Genomic DNA, 19,120 nt, shown 5'->3' with positions numbered 1-19,120 from the left:
TCTTTAACTGATTGATGAGAATTAGATTGATCAACAGCTGTGCCAGCAGAAACAAAGTCTTAGGTGCTGCAGATTGTCAGTGATTTCCTTCTCCAGCACATGGATAAATACACCTGGAAACGTCTACCTACTTACCTACTCTCTCTCTCTCCCTACCTACCTAATGTATTTCTCTCTCTCCCCCCTCTATCTAACTATGTACCTACCTACTCTCTCTCTCTCTCCCTACCTATCTACTGTATCTCTCTCTCTCTCTCTCTCCCTCTATCTACCAACCTACCTACTCTCTCTCTTCCTACCTACTGTATTTCTCTCTATATATATTTCTCTCTCCCTCCCTTCCTACTGTATTTCTCTCTCTCTCTTTCTCTCTCTATTCCTCTACCTACCAACCTACCTACTGTCTCTCTCTCCCTACCTATCTACTGTATTTCTATCTATCTCTTTCATTTGTCTCTCTATCCCTCTACCTACCTACCTACACTCTCTCTCTCCCCATACCTACCTACTGTATTTCTCTCTATTTTTCTCTCTCTATCCCTTTATCTACCTACCTATCTACCTACCTATCTACCTACCTACCTACTTACTCTCTCTATCTCCCTACCTACTTACTGTATTTCTCTCTCTTTCTCTCCCTCTCTATCCCTCTATCTACCTACCTACTTTTTAAAAAGTTTGCCTCTTCAAAACCTTGATGCGTCTTATACTCCAGTGCATCTTATACTCCGAAAAATACGGTACATTCTTCCTGATTTAACAATTAACACTTTCTTCTATGTTTTGCCAAAGCTTGGTCTATGATCTTCCACCCATTATGGTTTGGTATTGTGTATGAACCAGGCCATTGTGACTTGTTCAATAGCACGATTTAACAGTCTTGGCTTGGTCTTATATGTGACTGCAGAAGTATATCTAACTGTGAAGCTTATTTAAGGCTGTTTTTGCTCAAACACTGCATTTAAACATCCCCAGCTTAAAAGTAGGAAATTTATTTTTACTTGTTTGCAAGAGTATAGTACCAGAGGAAAATACCTTACATAATGTCTTACAAACAGACGGATAATCATAAAGATTGTTTTGTCTACTTTGAGTTAACATAAAGATAACAAAAATAATATTCTGTGATGGGTCATGCTTGGACAAAGGCGAATTGAGTTGAGTCTCTGGTTCATTTAAGGTAGCGAGGAAAAGAGGGAAAGGTTAATGTTTCCTTAGCAACACAGGGTATGCTTTGTAAGCCCACTTGGTGCTTGGCATTTCCAGGTAGAAGTGATGAATGCCTCACTATTGAATAACATGGCAGTCTTGAACAAGCACAATCAATGGGTTGACTCATTTAAGTGATTTCTCCTATTTCTTTGCCTGCTCTTAAAAGACTCCTTCAACTCATACTGACTGGTCATTGAAGAAATGCCACATTCAACCCACTTCTCCTTTTTCCATAATTGTCTAGAAACAGTGATCGTATTATAGAAGCTTGTATTACTTTGTGTTGGCCTAAAGGGAGACTATGCAGATTCTTCCTGTTTGTGGATGTAAGCGGGCCAGTCTTTCTCCCTCTTAAATACTTTTTGCCTGAGCAATCTACCTATTTCTTTATTTATTTATTTCTACAATTGATACACTCCACCCAGTAGCATAAGCATTTGGATGGGTCCTCTGTAAATAGAAGTCATTTTTAAATCATTGTGAAATAATTATTAATTATTATTTAATAGTAATTAATGTTAATAGTAATTAAAAGGGGGCTGTGAAAGAAGTTCTACCAAATGTCTATGCCAGATTCTCAACCACGCAGGTCATGGTTGTCCCAAAGGTGCTTTTGGGGGAAAAAATCACCTTTGAACATCAAACCAAATGGTTTCTTAGAACAATTTAGGGAGCTGGGACACAAAAAGGTCGTCTGAGCTGGGAGCATAGAACAGAAGATGCTCAGAAAGGCCAGGAAAAGGGCAGTTCAGGTCTATGGTTTATCCTACATCTAGGAAGGAAGGAATTGATGTATAAACAAAAGTAAGGTTGATTCCCATTGTGCTTGGAGGATGATTCTTAATGGCCCAACATACTTCTGACAGTGTTTTGTCAGGCATACACCAGTAAATTAATTTACTTCTGCTGTCTATAAAAACTTACTCTACCTCAGAAGTACCATAATGCTCTGTTTCCTTACAAATTTTGGGCGCTCGTGTATTAAATCAGCCTTCCCAAACTTGTTGCTTTCATCCATATGAATTAGAATTAGAATTCCCACAACCTCAAAGAAACCTTGAGAATGCCCGTGCACTGGAAAAGTCATGATCAAAGGCTATCACCTGCCAATGATTGTTGTTGTGTCTTACTCAAAGCCTTGGCTGGATATTTTTAGATACTATGGCACTATGGCAGGATTGAACTGGTTCTTCCTGTAGTACTGTAGATATTCCTAAAGTGAATCAGATTTATTTTAAAAAATAAATCAGCGGTATATTTTCTCCAACAAGGCTGAAGGCTGAATCAACCTTGAGCATTGAGATTTGATCTGCCATTCTGCTAGCAGCCGGTGATCAGCAGAAGTAGCGTGCAGTATTGCACTCTAACCACTGCGGCTCATAGAATGGCCTGAAGTTGCAAAAAATTGCATTTGAAAGTAGACTATTTGGTGAGTTTCTGCCAACAAATTTAATGGCAGGATTGCAGCTGATATCAACCCTAAACCTTAGGCTATCATTCACACAGCACCATCTCCAAAAATACCTTGAAACAAACCTGTCGATTTTATTCATTCCTGCTGATATCTAAACTGTGATATCACCCATGTTCTCGCTGCAGCTGACCTCCAAAATTCATTTAATCATTGCACTTCCCAACCCCTATAGCAATGCTTTTCAAATTTGGCAACTTTATGATGGGTGGACTTCACTCTGGCTGGAGAATTTTGGGAGCACATCTTAAATTTAAACAATGACTTAGAGCAACAAAAAAAGTCCACATAAAAAAGGAAGGCAATAAATCCCTCAGTCCCATCTGCCTTTTAGTACATGTTCCTTTTAAGTTGAATGGGAAAGAAGGATAATTTCTAATGGTATGAAGCAGCCTGGCTATCAAGCTGCCATTCTTGCATTAAAAACCCTAGCAAAAGCAAGTCCCAAAAATCTGAAATCATGCTATCTGTTTTGAAACCAGGCACATTCACAGTGTCTCCAACCAAGGTTCTGAGGTAGCTAATAAATTTCACAAAGGAAGAAAGGAAAGATGAAAGGAAGGAAGGAAAAAAGAAAGAAAGAAAGAAAAAGGAAGGAAGGAAGAAAAAGAAAGAAAGAAAAAAGAAAAAGGAAAGAAGGAAAGAAAGAAAAAGTAAGTCAAGGCCTCTGGAATGAATCTAATCCATCCACCCTCCAAATATATATAGTTGACTCCACCCTCTAGGCCAGTGGTTCTCAACCTGTGGGTCGCGACCCCTTTGGGGGTCGAATGACCCTTTCACAGGAGTCGCCTAAGACCATCCACCTCCACTGGCATCGCCCATGCTTAGGAGCGTGTCCTGAAGTGGCAGGTGCATGAAGAGCACCAGGTGGCAAAGCAGCCTCCTCCCAGCTCCAGGTGCAACCTAGACGCCGCCCCGCCCGGTCTCCACGCCAGAGAAAGGCCGAAGTGCTGTAGGGGGACAGAGACGAGTTCTTCTGGGTGGCGGATCAGCCTCGGCTCTGACGGGCATCTGAAGCAAGCACAGTCGACGGTGCCGCTTCAGCCCAGCTGCCTGCACAGAAGCTCGAAGGCACCCGGAGAGCAGGAGAATGGCGGGGCAGTTGGGCCACCTGCTTCAGCCGGCAGGATCAGCTCTCACCCAGGCAGGCGCATGCCGGGATTCAAGCTGCCTTGGCCAGGACGCTGCCTTTGCCGCCCCTGCCGCCGGTCCTGTCCTGCGGGCTAAACTAAGCTCAGAGGCTTTTGGGGCCCCGGGAAGGGCTGGCAGGAGAAGCCGGAGGGGAGGACATGCCCCTCCCACCCATTCCTTCCATCCCGAGGAATTCCACTTGGGACGGAAGCACAGTTTGATGTAGCTTAAGCCTCCGTTTAAAATCCCATTTAAAGGGCAACTTCTTAATCTGTGTTTAAGAAAGAAAGACAGACAGACAGAAAGAAAAAAAGAAAGAAAGAAAGAAGAGGGAGGGAGGAATGGAAGGAAAGAAAGAAAAGGGAAGGAGGGAGGAAAGGAAAGAAAGAAAAGAAAATGGAGGGAGAAATGGAAAGAAGGAAAGAAAGAAGAAAAGGGAAGGGAGGAATGGAAAGAAAGAAAAAGAAAAGGAAGGAGGGAGGAATGGAAAGAAAGAAAGAAAGGAGGAGGAGGAGGAGGAATGGAAAGAAGGAAAGAAAAAGAAGAAAAGGGAGGGAGGAATAGAAAGAAAGAAAAGGGAGGGAGGAATGGAAAGAAAGAAAGAAAGAGAAAATGGTGGATGGGCGGGTAGGGGGAACGGAATGTAAAAAAAGTGAAATTAACAAAGTGAAACTCATGTAAAACACAAACTGCTGCTGGAGGCAGGCAGGGAGGTTGTTTTATCCTGGAAAATCCCAACCTGTCTGATCTTCTCCCAAACCAGGATTGGCAGATTAATCACTATGCTTTAATTATGTTCAATTTATAATAATGAAAATATATCCTTCATATCAGATCATTACAATTCATAACAGTAGCAAAATTACAGTTATGAAGTAGCAACGAAAATAATTTTACGGTTGGGGGTCACCACAACATGAGGAACTCTATTAAAGGGTCGCGGCACTGGGAAGGTTGAGAACCGCTGCTCTAGGCTCTAACTAAGGCTCTCTTAGAACCAACCTAGAACTATGGAGAAATTTCCTGACAGAACAATTGATCAGTAGAATGATTGGCTCCTAAAGTTGTGAGTTCTCGACCACAGGAGGTTTTAAAGAAGAGATTGGACAACCATTTGTCTGAAACAGTATGAGATTTCCTGCTTGAGCAGGGGATTGGACTAGAGGACCTCCAAGGTCCCTTCCAATTCTGTTATTCTAGTTATTACCCAGAGTTTGGGCCAAGTTGACTGAGTTCTGTTCCAGTGGACTATAAATAGAAATTTGGGTTCTGTTCACATACTGTTATTTTTAACTACCATATTTTTCAGAGTATAAGACGTACCTTTATCCCCTCTAAAAGAGCATGGAAATGTTGGAATACAGCCATTTTTGGCCTCCTGAAGCCTCACCCATGCAGCCCATTTTTGCGAAAAACGGTGGTTTTTTTTTTCAAAAACGGAGGCTTTTCTGCCTTCCCTCAGCCCCCAGCAGCCCTTTACAGGCTTCAGCAGGGCTGGGGCAAGGCAAAAATGCCCCTGGTTTTGCGAAAAACAGACCGTTTTTTTTGCAAAAACAGAGGCTTTTTTTTGCCTTCCCCCAGCCCCCAGCAGCACTCTGCAGGCTTCAGCAGGGCTGGGCAAAGGCGGAAGGCAGAAACTTTTTTCTGAGGGAAGGCAAAAACTTTTTTTCTTACTTACCTCTTCAAAATATTGGTGCGTCTTATACACCTCTGCCTCTTATAGTCCGAAAAATACGGCATTATTATTCTCTTCTTTTTTTTATTGATTGTACACTGCTCAGGATCCCAACTGGTGTCAGAAGCCATATAAATTTAATAAATATTTTAAATTACTTGCAGCTCCCTCTATTAAAAGAGACTTATTTTATATTGGTGAAATATAAGCTTCATATTGTTCACCCATGTTCTAGTTTGATGCATTTCATTTATTTTAATTGAAACAGATCAACGTTTCATAAAACAAGCATAGGAGAAATAATCATTTTTAGTATTTCGGTTTTAGTTTCGTAATGTTTTAAAATTAAAGGATAATCAATGCTTTTAAGAGCTTCTATGGGCTATGAGTGCTTCCATAGAATTCATTCAATTTATGTACCATAGCTTCTAGGTTTCAGGCTGATTTAATTTACAAGTTTCCACACATCATTTTACAGAAATGATTTAAAAATTCAATTTATCTGCAATAAGGGAAAATAGCGTTTAACTGAGTCTATAGTTAAATGTTTAAAAAAGTTAAAGGCAGTGATATTTTTATTTTCCTGAAAGCCAGTAAAATCTCATTGATATAAATCATTTATCATCTCTTGATGGAAACCCAAGGTCATTATTATGCTATAAAAATGTCTTGCAAAAGCACAATGTTTTGCATTGTTGGCAAAAATAAATTATTGCTGTCATAAAATGCTGATTTGTAATTGCAGGCTAATTGTAAAAATGGGTAGGGTGATCCATAAAACATAGCACACCGTGTAACACTAGTGAGATCATGATTTCTTTATCTTATTTCCCCCCCCCCCCCTAATTCAGTCCTTTCCAACATGGAATTCTGTGAATTGGCACTATAACTCTAAGAACTCCCAGCTTGCATTTTACTCACAAATTAAGTATAATCTTTATTGTCATTGTACTTAAATACAACGAAATTGGTTAATTAATTGGAAACCAGAGCAGATTGCTCTCAGTTTCCTAACCTTAGCAACTTTAAGAGGGGTGGGTGGACTTCAGTTTCCAGAGTTCCCCTGCCAACATGGGTATCCAACTAGTTTACTGAGTTCAGAAATGGCAGTTAATGCATCTAGCAAAGAAGAGATCGTCTTATCTTTTTTTTGGTAGCTGGTTCTGTTATCAAACCTCTGCTTCCATTCATAAATTAATATCTGCTTTGTCATAAATCTGCTTCTTTGTGATGACATTTTTCATTTCAGTTGTCTTGCACTAGCCCTTTGTCATGTCTTCTAGAGCAGGGATGTCAAACATGCATTGTCACGGTGGTGTCATGTGACGTATCATGACATTTCCCCCCCTTCGTTAAACTGGGTGTGGGCATGGCCAGTGCGTGATGCATCTGGCCGCCAGTTTGACACCCCTGTTCTAGAGTCTTCCAACTACCATGATACCAAGGTAATAATAATAATGCAGGAAGGTCATTTTAACTGTGTCCTGGTATTATAAAGCTGTTATAAGAGCAGAAATGATCCTAATATAATTATAAAAATAAAATACGTATATAATTATTCGGAATGTAGTTTTGATAAACATTGAAATGTTTGGTTGCAATTCTTAATCCCGTTTTCTATTTTCACAGATGAAAAAGATCTAAAAACTCTCAAGTGAACTTTGCTAGATTTCACACACCGATTGGTTGAAAAATATGTTCACTAAAAATTACAATTTTGTTTAGCTTACAGATGCAAAATGAAGTATCAGTCTGGTCTATGCTGAATCACTGCTTATTTGAGGATAATGGTTGGGTTGAGTGTCTTATGAGACATTTCTATGTTCCATGTTTGCAGAAGGAAAGTCTGGTATAACGATGCCAAAATTAATAAGAGGAAAGTGCTAAGATTCATACCAGTGGGTAAAATAGTTTCCTTACTGTTTGCTCAGACTATACTGAATGAAATCCTGTCTGATTTGACAGTGATCTGTAATCTTAGCTGAAACCATGAGGTTTATACAGAAGGTGTACACGTTCTGTAAATGACAAGGAGGCCCTGTGGAACACAAGAGAGGGGACAGAATAACCTAGTTATTTTACACCAGTGTTGGCAAGACTTTTCGGCACCAAGTGCCAAAAAGGGAGCACATGCGCGTGGGGGAGCACCGGAAACTGGAAGAGCAGCTCCCTGGTGTGCATGGACGGGAGCACCAGAAACTGGAAGAGCAGTTCTCCTGTCGTCTGATTTCTGGCGCGCATGCACATGTGAAGACCAGCTGGCTGGTGTGCATGCGCATGCTGGAAACCGGAAGCTCAGCTTCCCAGTGTATGCATGTGTGCCAGGGAGCTGCTCTTCCGGTTTCCAGTTCTCCCACATGCGGAAAGACCAGCTGGCCAGCGTGCATGTGCGCGCCGGAACCTGGAAGAGCAAACAGAACATCTTGTTCCATGTTCTGCTCTGACACAGAACATCCTGTCTGATTTCCTCGATCTCATTGTCTCCAGATATTTTGGGACTGTAATTCCCCGAACTCCTAGCTAACCTTTGGCTATATTGAGAAATTTGAGATTTGTAGCCCCCATACATGTTTCGTCCAAACATTTTGATCTGGGATACAGATGTGCCATTAAAAAGCCTCAAAGCCACAATATGCATCCAGCTATTTCACAATCTAATTCTTGCATAACAACTTTTACTTTATATTCCAGGAATAATATAAACAAGGTTTTATCAAAGAAACATTGTGGTAACGCTCATATTTTAATACAGAAGGCTCTTAAAGTGAATATAAAAATTAAATCAGAGAGTTTTAGATTTAATAGACAAAGAACTTGAAAAATAAAACCTGGAACCTTTTTGTTATATATTGACAGCAGCAAGAATGCTTCAAGCACAAAAATAGAATGATACTTTAATTCCCACAATTAATTAGCTGATATGACTAAATTAACTGCTGTAATAAAAAAGAACATATCCAACTTTGTTTCTACTTGTTTCTACTTCTACTTCTACTGCTTCTGGTTTTTGTGCTTGAGATGGAAAAATATATATGAAACTTTGACTTTTGGTTTTGCTGATAAGTTTGTTGTTGTAGAAATGGCTAATCCATATTAAGTACGTAAAAGTAAAAAGTCAAGGCTGTAATTTCGTTATTGTTTATTTATTGTGCTAAAAAAGATTTGAAAGTCAATGCTTTTCTTTCTTTTTTCCTCTTTGCCCTACCATTCTTTCTCTCCCCCTTTCCCTCCCCTATTTCCCCACTGCTTTCATTTTCATTTGTGCTTTATATTTTGAAAAGCTTGATAAAATTATTTTAAAAAAATATAAAGCTAGGTTTTGATTACAAATTGCTAAATGATTGTCTCTTCTGTCAGTTTTCAAAAGCATTTCTCCACTGGTAGAGCAGACTTGACTTTTATCATTATTGTTTTAAAGTTATAGTACCGTGATGGCGAACCTATGGCACGCGTGCCACAGGTGGCACATGTACCCCTCTTTGTGGGCACACGAACCATTGGCCCAGATCAGCACCATCGCACATGTGTGCTTGCCTCCCACTGGCCAACTGATTTTTGGGTCTCTGTCGTGCACGTGGGAGACATGCGCACATGCCCGGGGGGGGGATTGTGTGTACATACATGGGGGGGGGGAGAAGAGAATGCGGGGGTCCCTGTGGCCCGTTTTTGGGTCCCAGGAGGCTTCAGGGAGGCCTGCTAGGCCCAAAACAGGCCATGAGTTTTTGTGTCATGCACACATGTGAGGGGTAGGGGAGTGGGGTGGTGGTGGTTGCATGTGCATGTGCTGGGGATCAGGGCACACACAGGGGGGGTCACACATGTACTGCATTATGGGTGTTGGCACACACACACTCACTATCACACACGGATGTGCGCTTTCAGCACACGAGGACAAAAAAGGTTAGCCATCACTGTTATAGTAGAACCATAATAAGATTCATACTTAAAATTCTATTACAGAATTCTTGCTCAGAAATAAAGTTAGCTGGGTTCTGGTTGTTGTTTCAAATCTGATTTCCCAAGCATTTTTAGTAAAGCCACATAAAAATGTTAACCTATCTGTGAAAAACAAAAGCAAACACCGAAAAACCTAAACAGCATTGTGATTTTTGGCATTATTGATGCTAATTGATTCCAAGACATTGGGGGGGGGGGGAGGGAGAGAGGAATAAATTAAGGATATGGAGTTACAGTGCTTAAAATACAATCATTAAGGAGTTCTGTCTCTTTAAGAATGATTCAGCTAAACGGGAGAGAAAAAGAACAGGTCAAAAAGGGATTCTCGACTCAGATGGAATTTCTGCAAGCCAAGGGGTTCAAAAAACATACAGAGTCCACTCCTATCTTGAGCAATACTACAATCTCCCCAGGCAGACTGTTTGAGCAATTGGCAGAGGATAAGAACTGGATTGGGTTCCAAACCAATAAGATTTGGGGTGCTGGAGGAGCAAAAAATGAGAGTTGGAAAACCTCTATTCGGTTTTCTCTTCATTGATAAAGCTCCTTAGTCATCTAGAAGAGCCATATTTTCTCTTTGCACCAGAGGTGGTATTCAACAGATTCAGTTCAGTTCTGGAGAACCAGTAGTGGAAAATTTGAGTAGTCCGGAGAACTGGTAAATGCCACCTCTGACTGGCCCCACCTCCATCTATTTTCTGCCCCCCGAGTCTCAGCTGATTGGGATGAAATGGGGATTTTGCAGTAACTTTCCCCTGGAGTGAGGAGGGAATGGAGATTTTACAGTATCCTTCCTCTGCCATGCCACCAAGCCATGCCCACAGAACTGGTAGTTAACCGGTTTTTGAATCCCACCACTGCTTTGCACCTTTCAATATTGGCATAAAAATATCCGCCTACCATCCAGCATAGCTGTAAAGATTAATGAGAACTGTACTTATAATAATATTTATTTAAGTTTGTTGCACAGTCGGGGAGATGTTTAGACTGGATTTGACATTTTTACCCACTATTGGCTGCTTCTGAAGGACTGGGATAGGCAGATGTTGTTTGATGGTTTTTAAAGATATTGTTGCAAGATTTTAGCTGCTCCAGGTAAAGCTGTCTTTTGCAATTGACTGATGGCGATTTTGTCAATGCCGATGGTGTTTAAGTGGTGCTCCAGATGTTTTGGGATTGCACGCAAAGTGCATATGACTATTCCTACCACCTTTGCTTTCTTTTGCTACAGTCATTCTATTTCTATTTGCAGCTCTTTGTATTTTGTGATTTTCTCCAGGTTTTTTACCCTCTGTTTGTTGTGTCCTAACCGGCGCGGCCAACAGATGGCACTGTCCGAAATGTCTTTGATTGGCCCAGACATGCCTGCCGGCTGGCGGGAAAAATACAGTTCTCTTATTGGTTCCCCGTCTGACAGCTACCTGTATAAATAGCTGTCAGGCGGGGGTTTCTCTGTTCCGTTCTGTCAGAAGTTATTACTGTTAATAAACCTTCACTTGCACTGCCGCCTCCTCTATTATTCCGCCTCAGAACTTAAAACTGTTCTATGCTGATGCCTCCATGTTCTGCAACATCCTCTATCCAGATTTTTTTGTCTTTGTTAGCGAGAGTTGTTAAGTATTGGATGTTATTATTTAGTAAGGATAATGCCTTTGGCAGTATAATCCTGTGCAAAATTATATCAATATCAGTTCAACTATATCTAGTGTGGTTTACTATCCTGAAAGAAAAACAACAATCTAAATGTTCTATCCAAGTATTTTAAAAGCTTGAAGTCAAAGTGGAAGTACAATAAGGATAGGGGTCCCCAATTCCCGATCTACGGAATGGTACCAGTTCATGGACTGTTGGGAACCGGGCTGCACAAGTAGAGAGCGAGTATGCAAAGCTTATTTGCGCATGCGTGGGGTCTAGCCTGCATGTGTGAAACCATAGTTACCCTCCTCCCATTGCCACCGCTACCACTGGTCCACGGAGCCAGAAAGGTTGGGGAGCACTGCAATAAGGATGAGAAACTTTCCTGTCTCCATCAGCTACTTTTGGCTTTAAAAAAAAATATTTCCTTCCATCGCTACATATTTTGACCCATTTCTCCAATCAGGAGAAACCTGATGGCGATGGCCAGGGCTGACTTTGGTTCCATAACTTTTTCTACCTTTTCCATCCCACCTTCTCCATTCCTTTTTTTTCAGAATATTGAAAATTCATCCAATTCTTACAACCTGTTCAATGTTCTTATTTCTACCTAAAGTGCTCCCTCTGATTGTTGACATTGCAGGCATGGGAGGAAGGGTGTCAGGGTTCTAAGTGACACCCCAACAAAAGAAGGAGTTTCCTCAAAGTTCCATTTTATTACAGATGTCGTATTGACACATCTGGGAAAACCCGAATCTGAAAGCTTCCAGGTTTTCCCCACTCAAATGAAAGTTCAAATCCCTGCCCAGCGTCCACATGTCCATCACATGGTCCAATCAGGCCCCGTCCCAACTGGAGATGCCTCCCAGTCGTACACTTCCAGGTGCAGGGCAAGATGTCCTTGACTCTCTGAGGAAGGAATGTTACTATGACTATATATCTCCCATAGTCCATATAATCCCCCCTCCCATTTTCCCACAGCATTGAATGTGGCAGCCTGAAGGCCCAATGCAAAAGATGGCTTCCAGTTCTGACAGTAACGCTTGCTTAAAAGGGAGAGGAAAATGTCATCAGCCTCTAATCACAAGATGTTCAAGCCAACGTCCCTATGTCAAAAGTCCAAACCACAAGGTTCAAATAAAGTCCGTTAATGACACGTAGTCCATACCTGTAACAAAAGGAGAAGTAAGACCCCCCATCTACTTATAAGGCTTTCCGCCCAAAATAAGCAATAAGAAATGAGTTAAGTATTTCCGTGTTGCTCTGCTTTTGAGAGTGTATAAGAATGCGTGCTTCGATAATGAAGGTTGTTCAGAACTTGCAATGCTAGCCATGGGCTAGCTTTCTGAACCTGGCGGCCAAATAAACTTTTCCTGTATCCTGAGAAGTCTAAAGCCTGTCATTTTCTGCAACAACAGGGGGAACTATAAACTATGTTAAGCTAATGGGCCAAGTTGTGATAGGAACTGAGTGTTCTGCTTAATGATTTGTTCCTCCAAGGCACCCTCTGTTCCTTTATTACTAATTCAGGACAAGTGAAATTCTTTCCCTAAAGAAAAATTTCCCGTAGGCAAACACTTCTGAAGACCAAGACATGAGGAATACGCAGGTACACTTATGCATATTAGCATAAAGGCGTATGTTTCTGTGAGGTTTGAATAATGTATTTTTCCTGGGGTGCTGCTTTGCAACAGGTTCATACTGGAGCTTGCTCTTTTATTTTGCTACTAAACCAACAATGCTTTTTATGTTGTTTATATATTCAGAACCTCCAAAGGTCTACCAATGTGGTGTACCAAGCCCATCATGTTAGCAGAAACAAGAGAGGACAAGTTTTGGGCACAAAAGGTGGATTTCGCGGCTGCACAGTATGGCTAACAGGTATTGTGTTCTCTCCTAACTTAGGAAATTAATATCTGGGGAAGGTTCTTATTATTTCTGTTGCAGTAGAAAAAAAATAAGGCCGCCAAATGGACCTGCAGAAATCCAGATTACTGCTAGAGGGTAGTGAAAGAACTTTCTGGATCTGTTGGCTGCCCAGATTTAGAAGTTATAATAAGAGACAGAGTTTATAAATGCATAACCTGGTAACTCTGTGGAATATATTGACAAATCAACGTAAGGTGGATTATGTGCGATTTATGCGATAAACTTTATTAATTGTTCAGTTCTGCAAAGTACTTGTTTAACATCTTTTAAAATATGAAACGCTATGATTTGCATTTGCCCTTCCAGGAGGTATAAAATACTTTGAAAGCCTTAATAGGTCTAATGCATGGGTCATTTATTTATTTTACCAAAACGTAAAGCTATAAAGAGATCTTAGAAAAGTGTTTAATAAAACTGAAGGACCAAAGGCATGTATATGCTTCTTTGTTTTTGATTAGTTAGATAACCTGGCTGCAAAGTACAAAAAAAGATTAATAAGTTTTTCGTATTTTGAAATTTTATTTTATGGCATGCTTGTGGATTTAGGAAAAGCCGGGGTGAACCATGACAGTTTTTTAAAAATCTTTACCTATGATTGACAGGTCTTTCTGGTGCTGGTAAGACAACCATTGGGTTTGCCCTTGAGGAATACCTTGTGTCTCATGGCATCCCTTGTTACTCTCTTGATGGGGACAACATTCGTCATGGTCTCAACAAGAATCTAGGTTTCTCTGCTGATGACCGAGAAGAAAATATCCGCCGAATTGCTGAAGTTGCCAAACTATTTGCAGATGCTGGCTTAGTTTGCATTACTAGTTTCATTTCTCCTTTTGCAAAGGTAAATCTGTCTGGAAAATAATTCTGTCCTTTAATTTTTTTTTTTTAAAAAAACATTTGTTATGGGATGCAGATTTAAGAAAACCATCTCCTTGTAAAACTTTTTTTCTCTTTGGGAATGTAACATCCTTTTGTGTGCTTCTTTCTAATTATCTTCAAATCCAGCTTTCACCAGTAGGAAACTCTCCCGAAACTCTGGACTTCATCAGTTTCATTTAGCTTGACATTAGTCAATCAATCAAAATTTTACTTGTGGGAATTGGATGCCATCTCATTCTTTCTTTCTCTCTGGCTCAAGCCATATATTTTTTTAAAAAGCATCAGTAGAATTGGAATGAGGACTCTAGGCCTTGTAACCCAACCTTTATCTATTTGGCCAATAAATACGGGTAAAACTTGGTATATGTGCGAGAGAGACAAAGACAGAAACAGAACACTTTGATCATCCGGTTACATACGCTATTTCTGTATCTGTGTAGATATCTTCATATTTACACAATAGATTTAAGAAGAAGAAAGAACACTAAGGTACCTGAGTGGCACAGTGACCTAGAAGTGGAGCTCTCACCTCACAATCAGAGGGCTGTGAGTTTGATCCTAAGTAGAAGTAGATATTTCTCTCTCTGGGCACATTGAGAACATATCTGCTGAACAAAACTTGGCATTGGCGACAGGAAGGGCATCTGGCCATTAAAACACTCTGCTAGCTCCATTCAGTTGCCCAGACTCCACCCCGCAAGGGAGTATGGAGTTGTTAAAAGATGATGAATAGTAAGATTACTGGTTATTACTTTGTTCCTTTTACAGGACCGTAAGAATGCACGGAAGATTCATGACATAGCCAGGCTTCCTTTCTTCGAAGTTTTTGTGGATGCACCTCTCAATATCTGTGAAAGTAGGGATGTGAAAGGCCTATACAAAAAAGCACGAGCTGGAGAAATCAAAGGTTTGATTATCTCATCCTGGCTGCAATATGTACTATCTACATAATCACCGTTCTTTTACACCCTTGCTCCTAAATGCAAGCTTTATCTGCAAATGTCCTAGTCTAATGCACCAAAACTCTGTGAACTCTTGTATTGGTCACGTCATTTGACTTGAATGATAGGATTGGGTAACGGCTACGTAACTGAGCAAGTTGGTGGTTCAGGTGAGAAGGGAGGCTCCAACAGGTAGCTGTAAATCCATATTAGCTAGGGAAAAAAATTATTGGGAAGTACCTGATGAGATTTTGAAAGCTGTTGATGCAGAAGACAGAAAAGCCATTGTTTTTATGGGTGTTATGTTTGATCTTTGATTTGAGGTTCGAACATAACCTTATTGTCTTACACCAATGAATATCCAAGGGACACGGTGGCTCAGTGGCTAAGACGCTGAGCTTGTCAATCAGAGGTTCGGTGGTTCGAATCCCTAGCGCTGCGTAACGGAGTGAGCTCCCGTTACTTGTCCCAGCTTCTGCCAATCTAGCAGTTTGAAAGCATGTAAGAATAAAAGTAGAAAAATAGGGACCACCTTTGGTGGGAAGGTAACAGCGTTCCATGCACCTTTGGTGTTTAGCCATGCCAGCCACATGACCACAGAGGTGTCTTCAGCACTGGTCTTCAGCTTTTAAACGGAGATGAGCACCGCTCCCTAGAATCAGGAACGACTAGCACATATGTGCAAGGGGAACCTTTACCTTTAATGAATATCCAACTCTTTTCTAGGATTCACTGGAATCGATTCGGGGTATGAGAAACCAGAAATGCCCGAACTTGTGCTGAAAACCAACATTTTTTCAGTGACTGAATGTGTCCAGACTATTGTGGAGCTGCTGCAAGAGCAGGTATCATGTGCTGGTTTGCAATAGCAAACCCTAATCTACAAAAATATATATATATAGCATTTTCACTTTTTCCAGGTCTCTGTTTAACCAATCCATGTTTCACAAGGGGACTTTATCGCTTACCTGTTTCTTTCTCTATTAGAACCTCGTTCCTTCCACTGCAATTAAAGAGGTGCTTGAACTGTTTGTACCTGAAAATAAAGTGGAACAAACTTGGGCTAAAGCTGGTACTTTGCCATCTATAAACATTTCCAAGGTAAGAAATAAGAACACTGTGATTCTGATTTAGGAAAACCCTCCGTTTAACTATCTGAACAGCAAAAAAAAAAAAAAAAAACCCTTGTCCTGTGTGTCCTTAGATTTAAGCAAACTAATTTCCCATATTTGCCATCTTTGAAGTACTAAGGATGAGCAGAATAAGAGAAATATACTTTTTAATTGGCCTTTTCTAGTGGGAAGCAGATTTCTGCCTCAAATTTCAACTTTTCAACTTTTTTCATTTTAAAAATCCAGATAAAAAGGGATGAATGATGGAATGAAGGGCTTTGGGGTCAAAGCAATGTAATATGTATGTACCAGGCATTTTTAGAAGAAAATAAATATACAAGGTTCCTTTCCCTTTGCATATCTTAAAAGTGAAAGATGTGTCTGTGTGTGTGTGTATGTGTGATTAAAAGAAATGTGCATATACATATAGACAGTATATTTAAGAGAATGTTATTCTTTGGTCCTGCTGGCCTTCAAGTCACTATGGATCTCCTGGAAATAAAATGCCAAGGTTTTGCAGAATTCTCTTATTGTTCTGAGCCAGCCTTCGCAGAAGCAAGAAATAGACCAGCGATGGTGAACCTTTTTTGGTTCGCGTGCCACAAGTGGGGGGAGCACAGGGGGGTCGTGTGCGGGCGTGCTGCACCCATAATGCAATGCGCGACCCTCCAGTGTGCATGCGTGCACAACAGGCGCTCCCCCCCATTTTTACATGCTTTGTTCGCCTCCCCAGGCTCCAGAGGCTTTATAGGAGCCTGGGGAGGGCGAAAAGAGCCTCCCCCCCCCCGGAGGCCCTCCGGAGGCTTCAGGGATCGTCCGGAGGCTTCCCTGAAGCCTTCGGAGCGCTCAAAATGACCCTCTGAGCAAACCGGAAGTCACTTCCGGTTTGCTCAGAGGGTCGTTTTGAGCGCTCCGAAGGCTTCAGGGACTGTCTGGAGGCTTCCCTGGCAAATGGCTCCGTGTGCCACCTGTGGCACGCGTGCCATAGGTTCGCCATCACTGAAATAGACTCTTCACAAAGAAAAACCCTTCTTTATTTACCTCTTGTGAATTAATTGCATTCACCAACCAAAAAGTCCAGGCAAGACTCTTGCAAGGAGTTAACTGCAGCAACAGACCTTATCGGTTCATTACGATAAGTGCAAGGCTAAGGCTGTGAGCTCCCAGCTGAAAGTCTGCAAATTAAGTTCTGGCAAGGCAGTCTTTTTTGCACGAAACGCAATGAGTAAAATCTCTAGAACTATGAACTGTTATCTCCTATGATAAACACTCCCCTTTCCTTCTATTTATTCCCCAGCCAGGGAGGGGCCATTGACTTGCTTCCCGAGTCGACGCCTTGTCCTCTGTTGTTCACCTCTCCTATCTGCTTTGCTGATACGTGCATCAGGAAAAGGCCCCAGCTGTTCTTCCTCACTCATAGCAGCCTCCAAAGGCAGCTTCCTCTGTGGTGGCTGGAAAATGCCAGACAGCCCTGGCTCTATCTCTGTGTCAGACACTGAGCATCCATCAGAGTCTTCCCCAAGTTCCAGAACTGGCCCAAGTTATTCCCCAATCTCCTCATCGTCCGAGTCTGCCGCCAGCTCTGCTGGCAGCTGACAGGCCACAACAGTTATATTCTTTGTCAGGCTCTTGAAATCTGCCTCAAACAAAAAGAATGACTCCTTCTAAACAAGATGCTCACTGTGTTACTGAGATCAAAAGGAGAAGAATATTCATTTATTTATATCCCATCTTCATGACGTTTATAAATTACTGGAGGCGGCAAACATATATAAGGCTTCTTCCGCTTCTTTTCCTCACAACAGCAACTCTTTGAGGCGGGTTGAGCTGAGAGAGAGTGACTGATCCAAGGTTACTCAGGTAGCTTTCAAGACTAAGGCAGGATTAGAACTCACAGTTTCCTGGTTTCTAGACCAGCCCCTAATAAGGATTTCAGCAACTGAACTAATAGGAGTGCCCCAATACATTAGGACCGAGTCTTGAAATATTTTCTTATAAATAAGGAATAATTTTCAGAAGTGGTAGGTATATTATATCCATTGGAAAAAAAATATTTTTCATTTTATCCAAGTGATCCTAGTTGGGAATGCTCTGATAGCGAATGAGAAAATTATTTTCAAAGTGTTGTGTTGAAATGCTGAAAACGGCACTCCTGACAAGTAAGAGCAATAAACTAGTGGAACGGCTGGCCTTCAGAAATTGTGGGTGCTCCATCACTGAGGAGTTTCACAAAGAGATTGAACAGCCATTTGTCCAGAATGGTATAGCGTCCCCTGACTGAGCAGGGGGTTGGACTAGAGGACCTCCAAGGCCCCTCCCAACTCTGTTATTCTGTTAACTCCTTATTTTCATGTGCATATGTCATATGCTCTACTGTGTTTATTTTCCAGTTGGATCTACAGTGGGTTCAAGTCCTAAGTGAAGGTTGGGCCACTCCACTCAAAGGGTTTATGCGGGAGAAAGAATATTTGCAAGTTATCCATTTTGGCACTTTGCTTGATGGTATGATATACTGATTCATTATCCTTAGGCATTCTTTTGGGAAAAATTATTGGAAAGAACCAAATTCTCATTAAGAATATTCTTTGACTAATGTGTAATGAAATTAGTACCTTTTTTTTTCTTTTGAGGCCAGTAATTACAATAAACTAGAAAAATATGCTGATCATTGACAGGTAAATTGCCAAATCAGATCAAGTCAAATCCTAGATCGTGTGCACGCCCAAGTCAATAAATCTTGCATTCACTCTGGTCCTAAAAGGCCACAGAGTAATTTTATTGGCTGCGGGGCTATCTAGATTCAAATTGCTCCTTTTTAGTGAATCCCCTTGAATGATCTTGGATGGCTTAGTGTGCATAATCAACAGCTGTCAGAAACTAATAAAGCAATAAAAATAGTTTTAAAGAGAGCACTGAAAACAGTTTAATAGATATGTGAAATATTTTACTGAACAAGCACATTGCTGGAGCTTTGTTTCCCACTATCATGTTTCTCCTGTCCACCATAGGTGAAAATGGAATGATATGCAAATACCATATAAGGAGCAGACACTTCTTATTTATACCACCTTTAAGTCTTGTGGTATTGGCTACCTACCTACCTACCTACCTACCTATCATCTATCTACCTACCTACCAGGGGTGGGTTCCTGCCAGTTCTAACCTCTTCTATAGAAGA

General features: G+C 41.1%; 1 protein-coding gene across 3 annotated transcripts in view; it reads left to right on the top strand.

Annotated features, from left to right (window-relative positions):
• The window catches only part of PAPSS2 (3'-phosphoadenosine 5'-phosphosulfate synthase 2), a 57,888-nt gene that overhangs the window by 22,839 nt on the left and 15,929 nt on the right, over positions 1-19,120 (top strand). For all 3 annotated transcript variants that reach the window (XM_081955691.1, XM_081955692.1, XM_081955690.1), the window contains exons 2-7: positions 12,851-12,965; positions 13,616-13,851; positions 14,658-14,796; positions 15,557-15,675; positions 15,818-15,931; positions 18,333-18,444. In XM_081955691.1, the coding sequence (XP_081811817.1) occupies positions 12,851-12,965; positions 13,616-13,851; positions 14,658-14,796; positions 15,557-15,675; positions 15,818-15,931; positions 18,333-18,444 (835 nt within the window). The remainder of the gene's footprint in view (positions 1-12,850; positions 12,966-13,615; positions 13,852-14,657; positions 14,797-15,556; positions 15,676-15,817; positions 15,932-18,332; positions 18,445-19,120) is intronic.

Source organism: Natrix helvetica (genome assembly GCF_964273705.1).
Source record: "Natrix helvetica genome assembly, chromosome: 5".
NCBI classification, from domain to species: domain Eukaryota; kingdom Metazoa; phylum Chordata; class Lepidosauria; order Squamata; family Natricidae; genus Natrix; species Natrix helvetica.
This window is presented reverse-complemented; position numbering and strand designations above follow the sequence as displayed.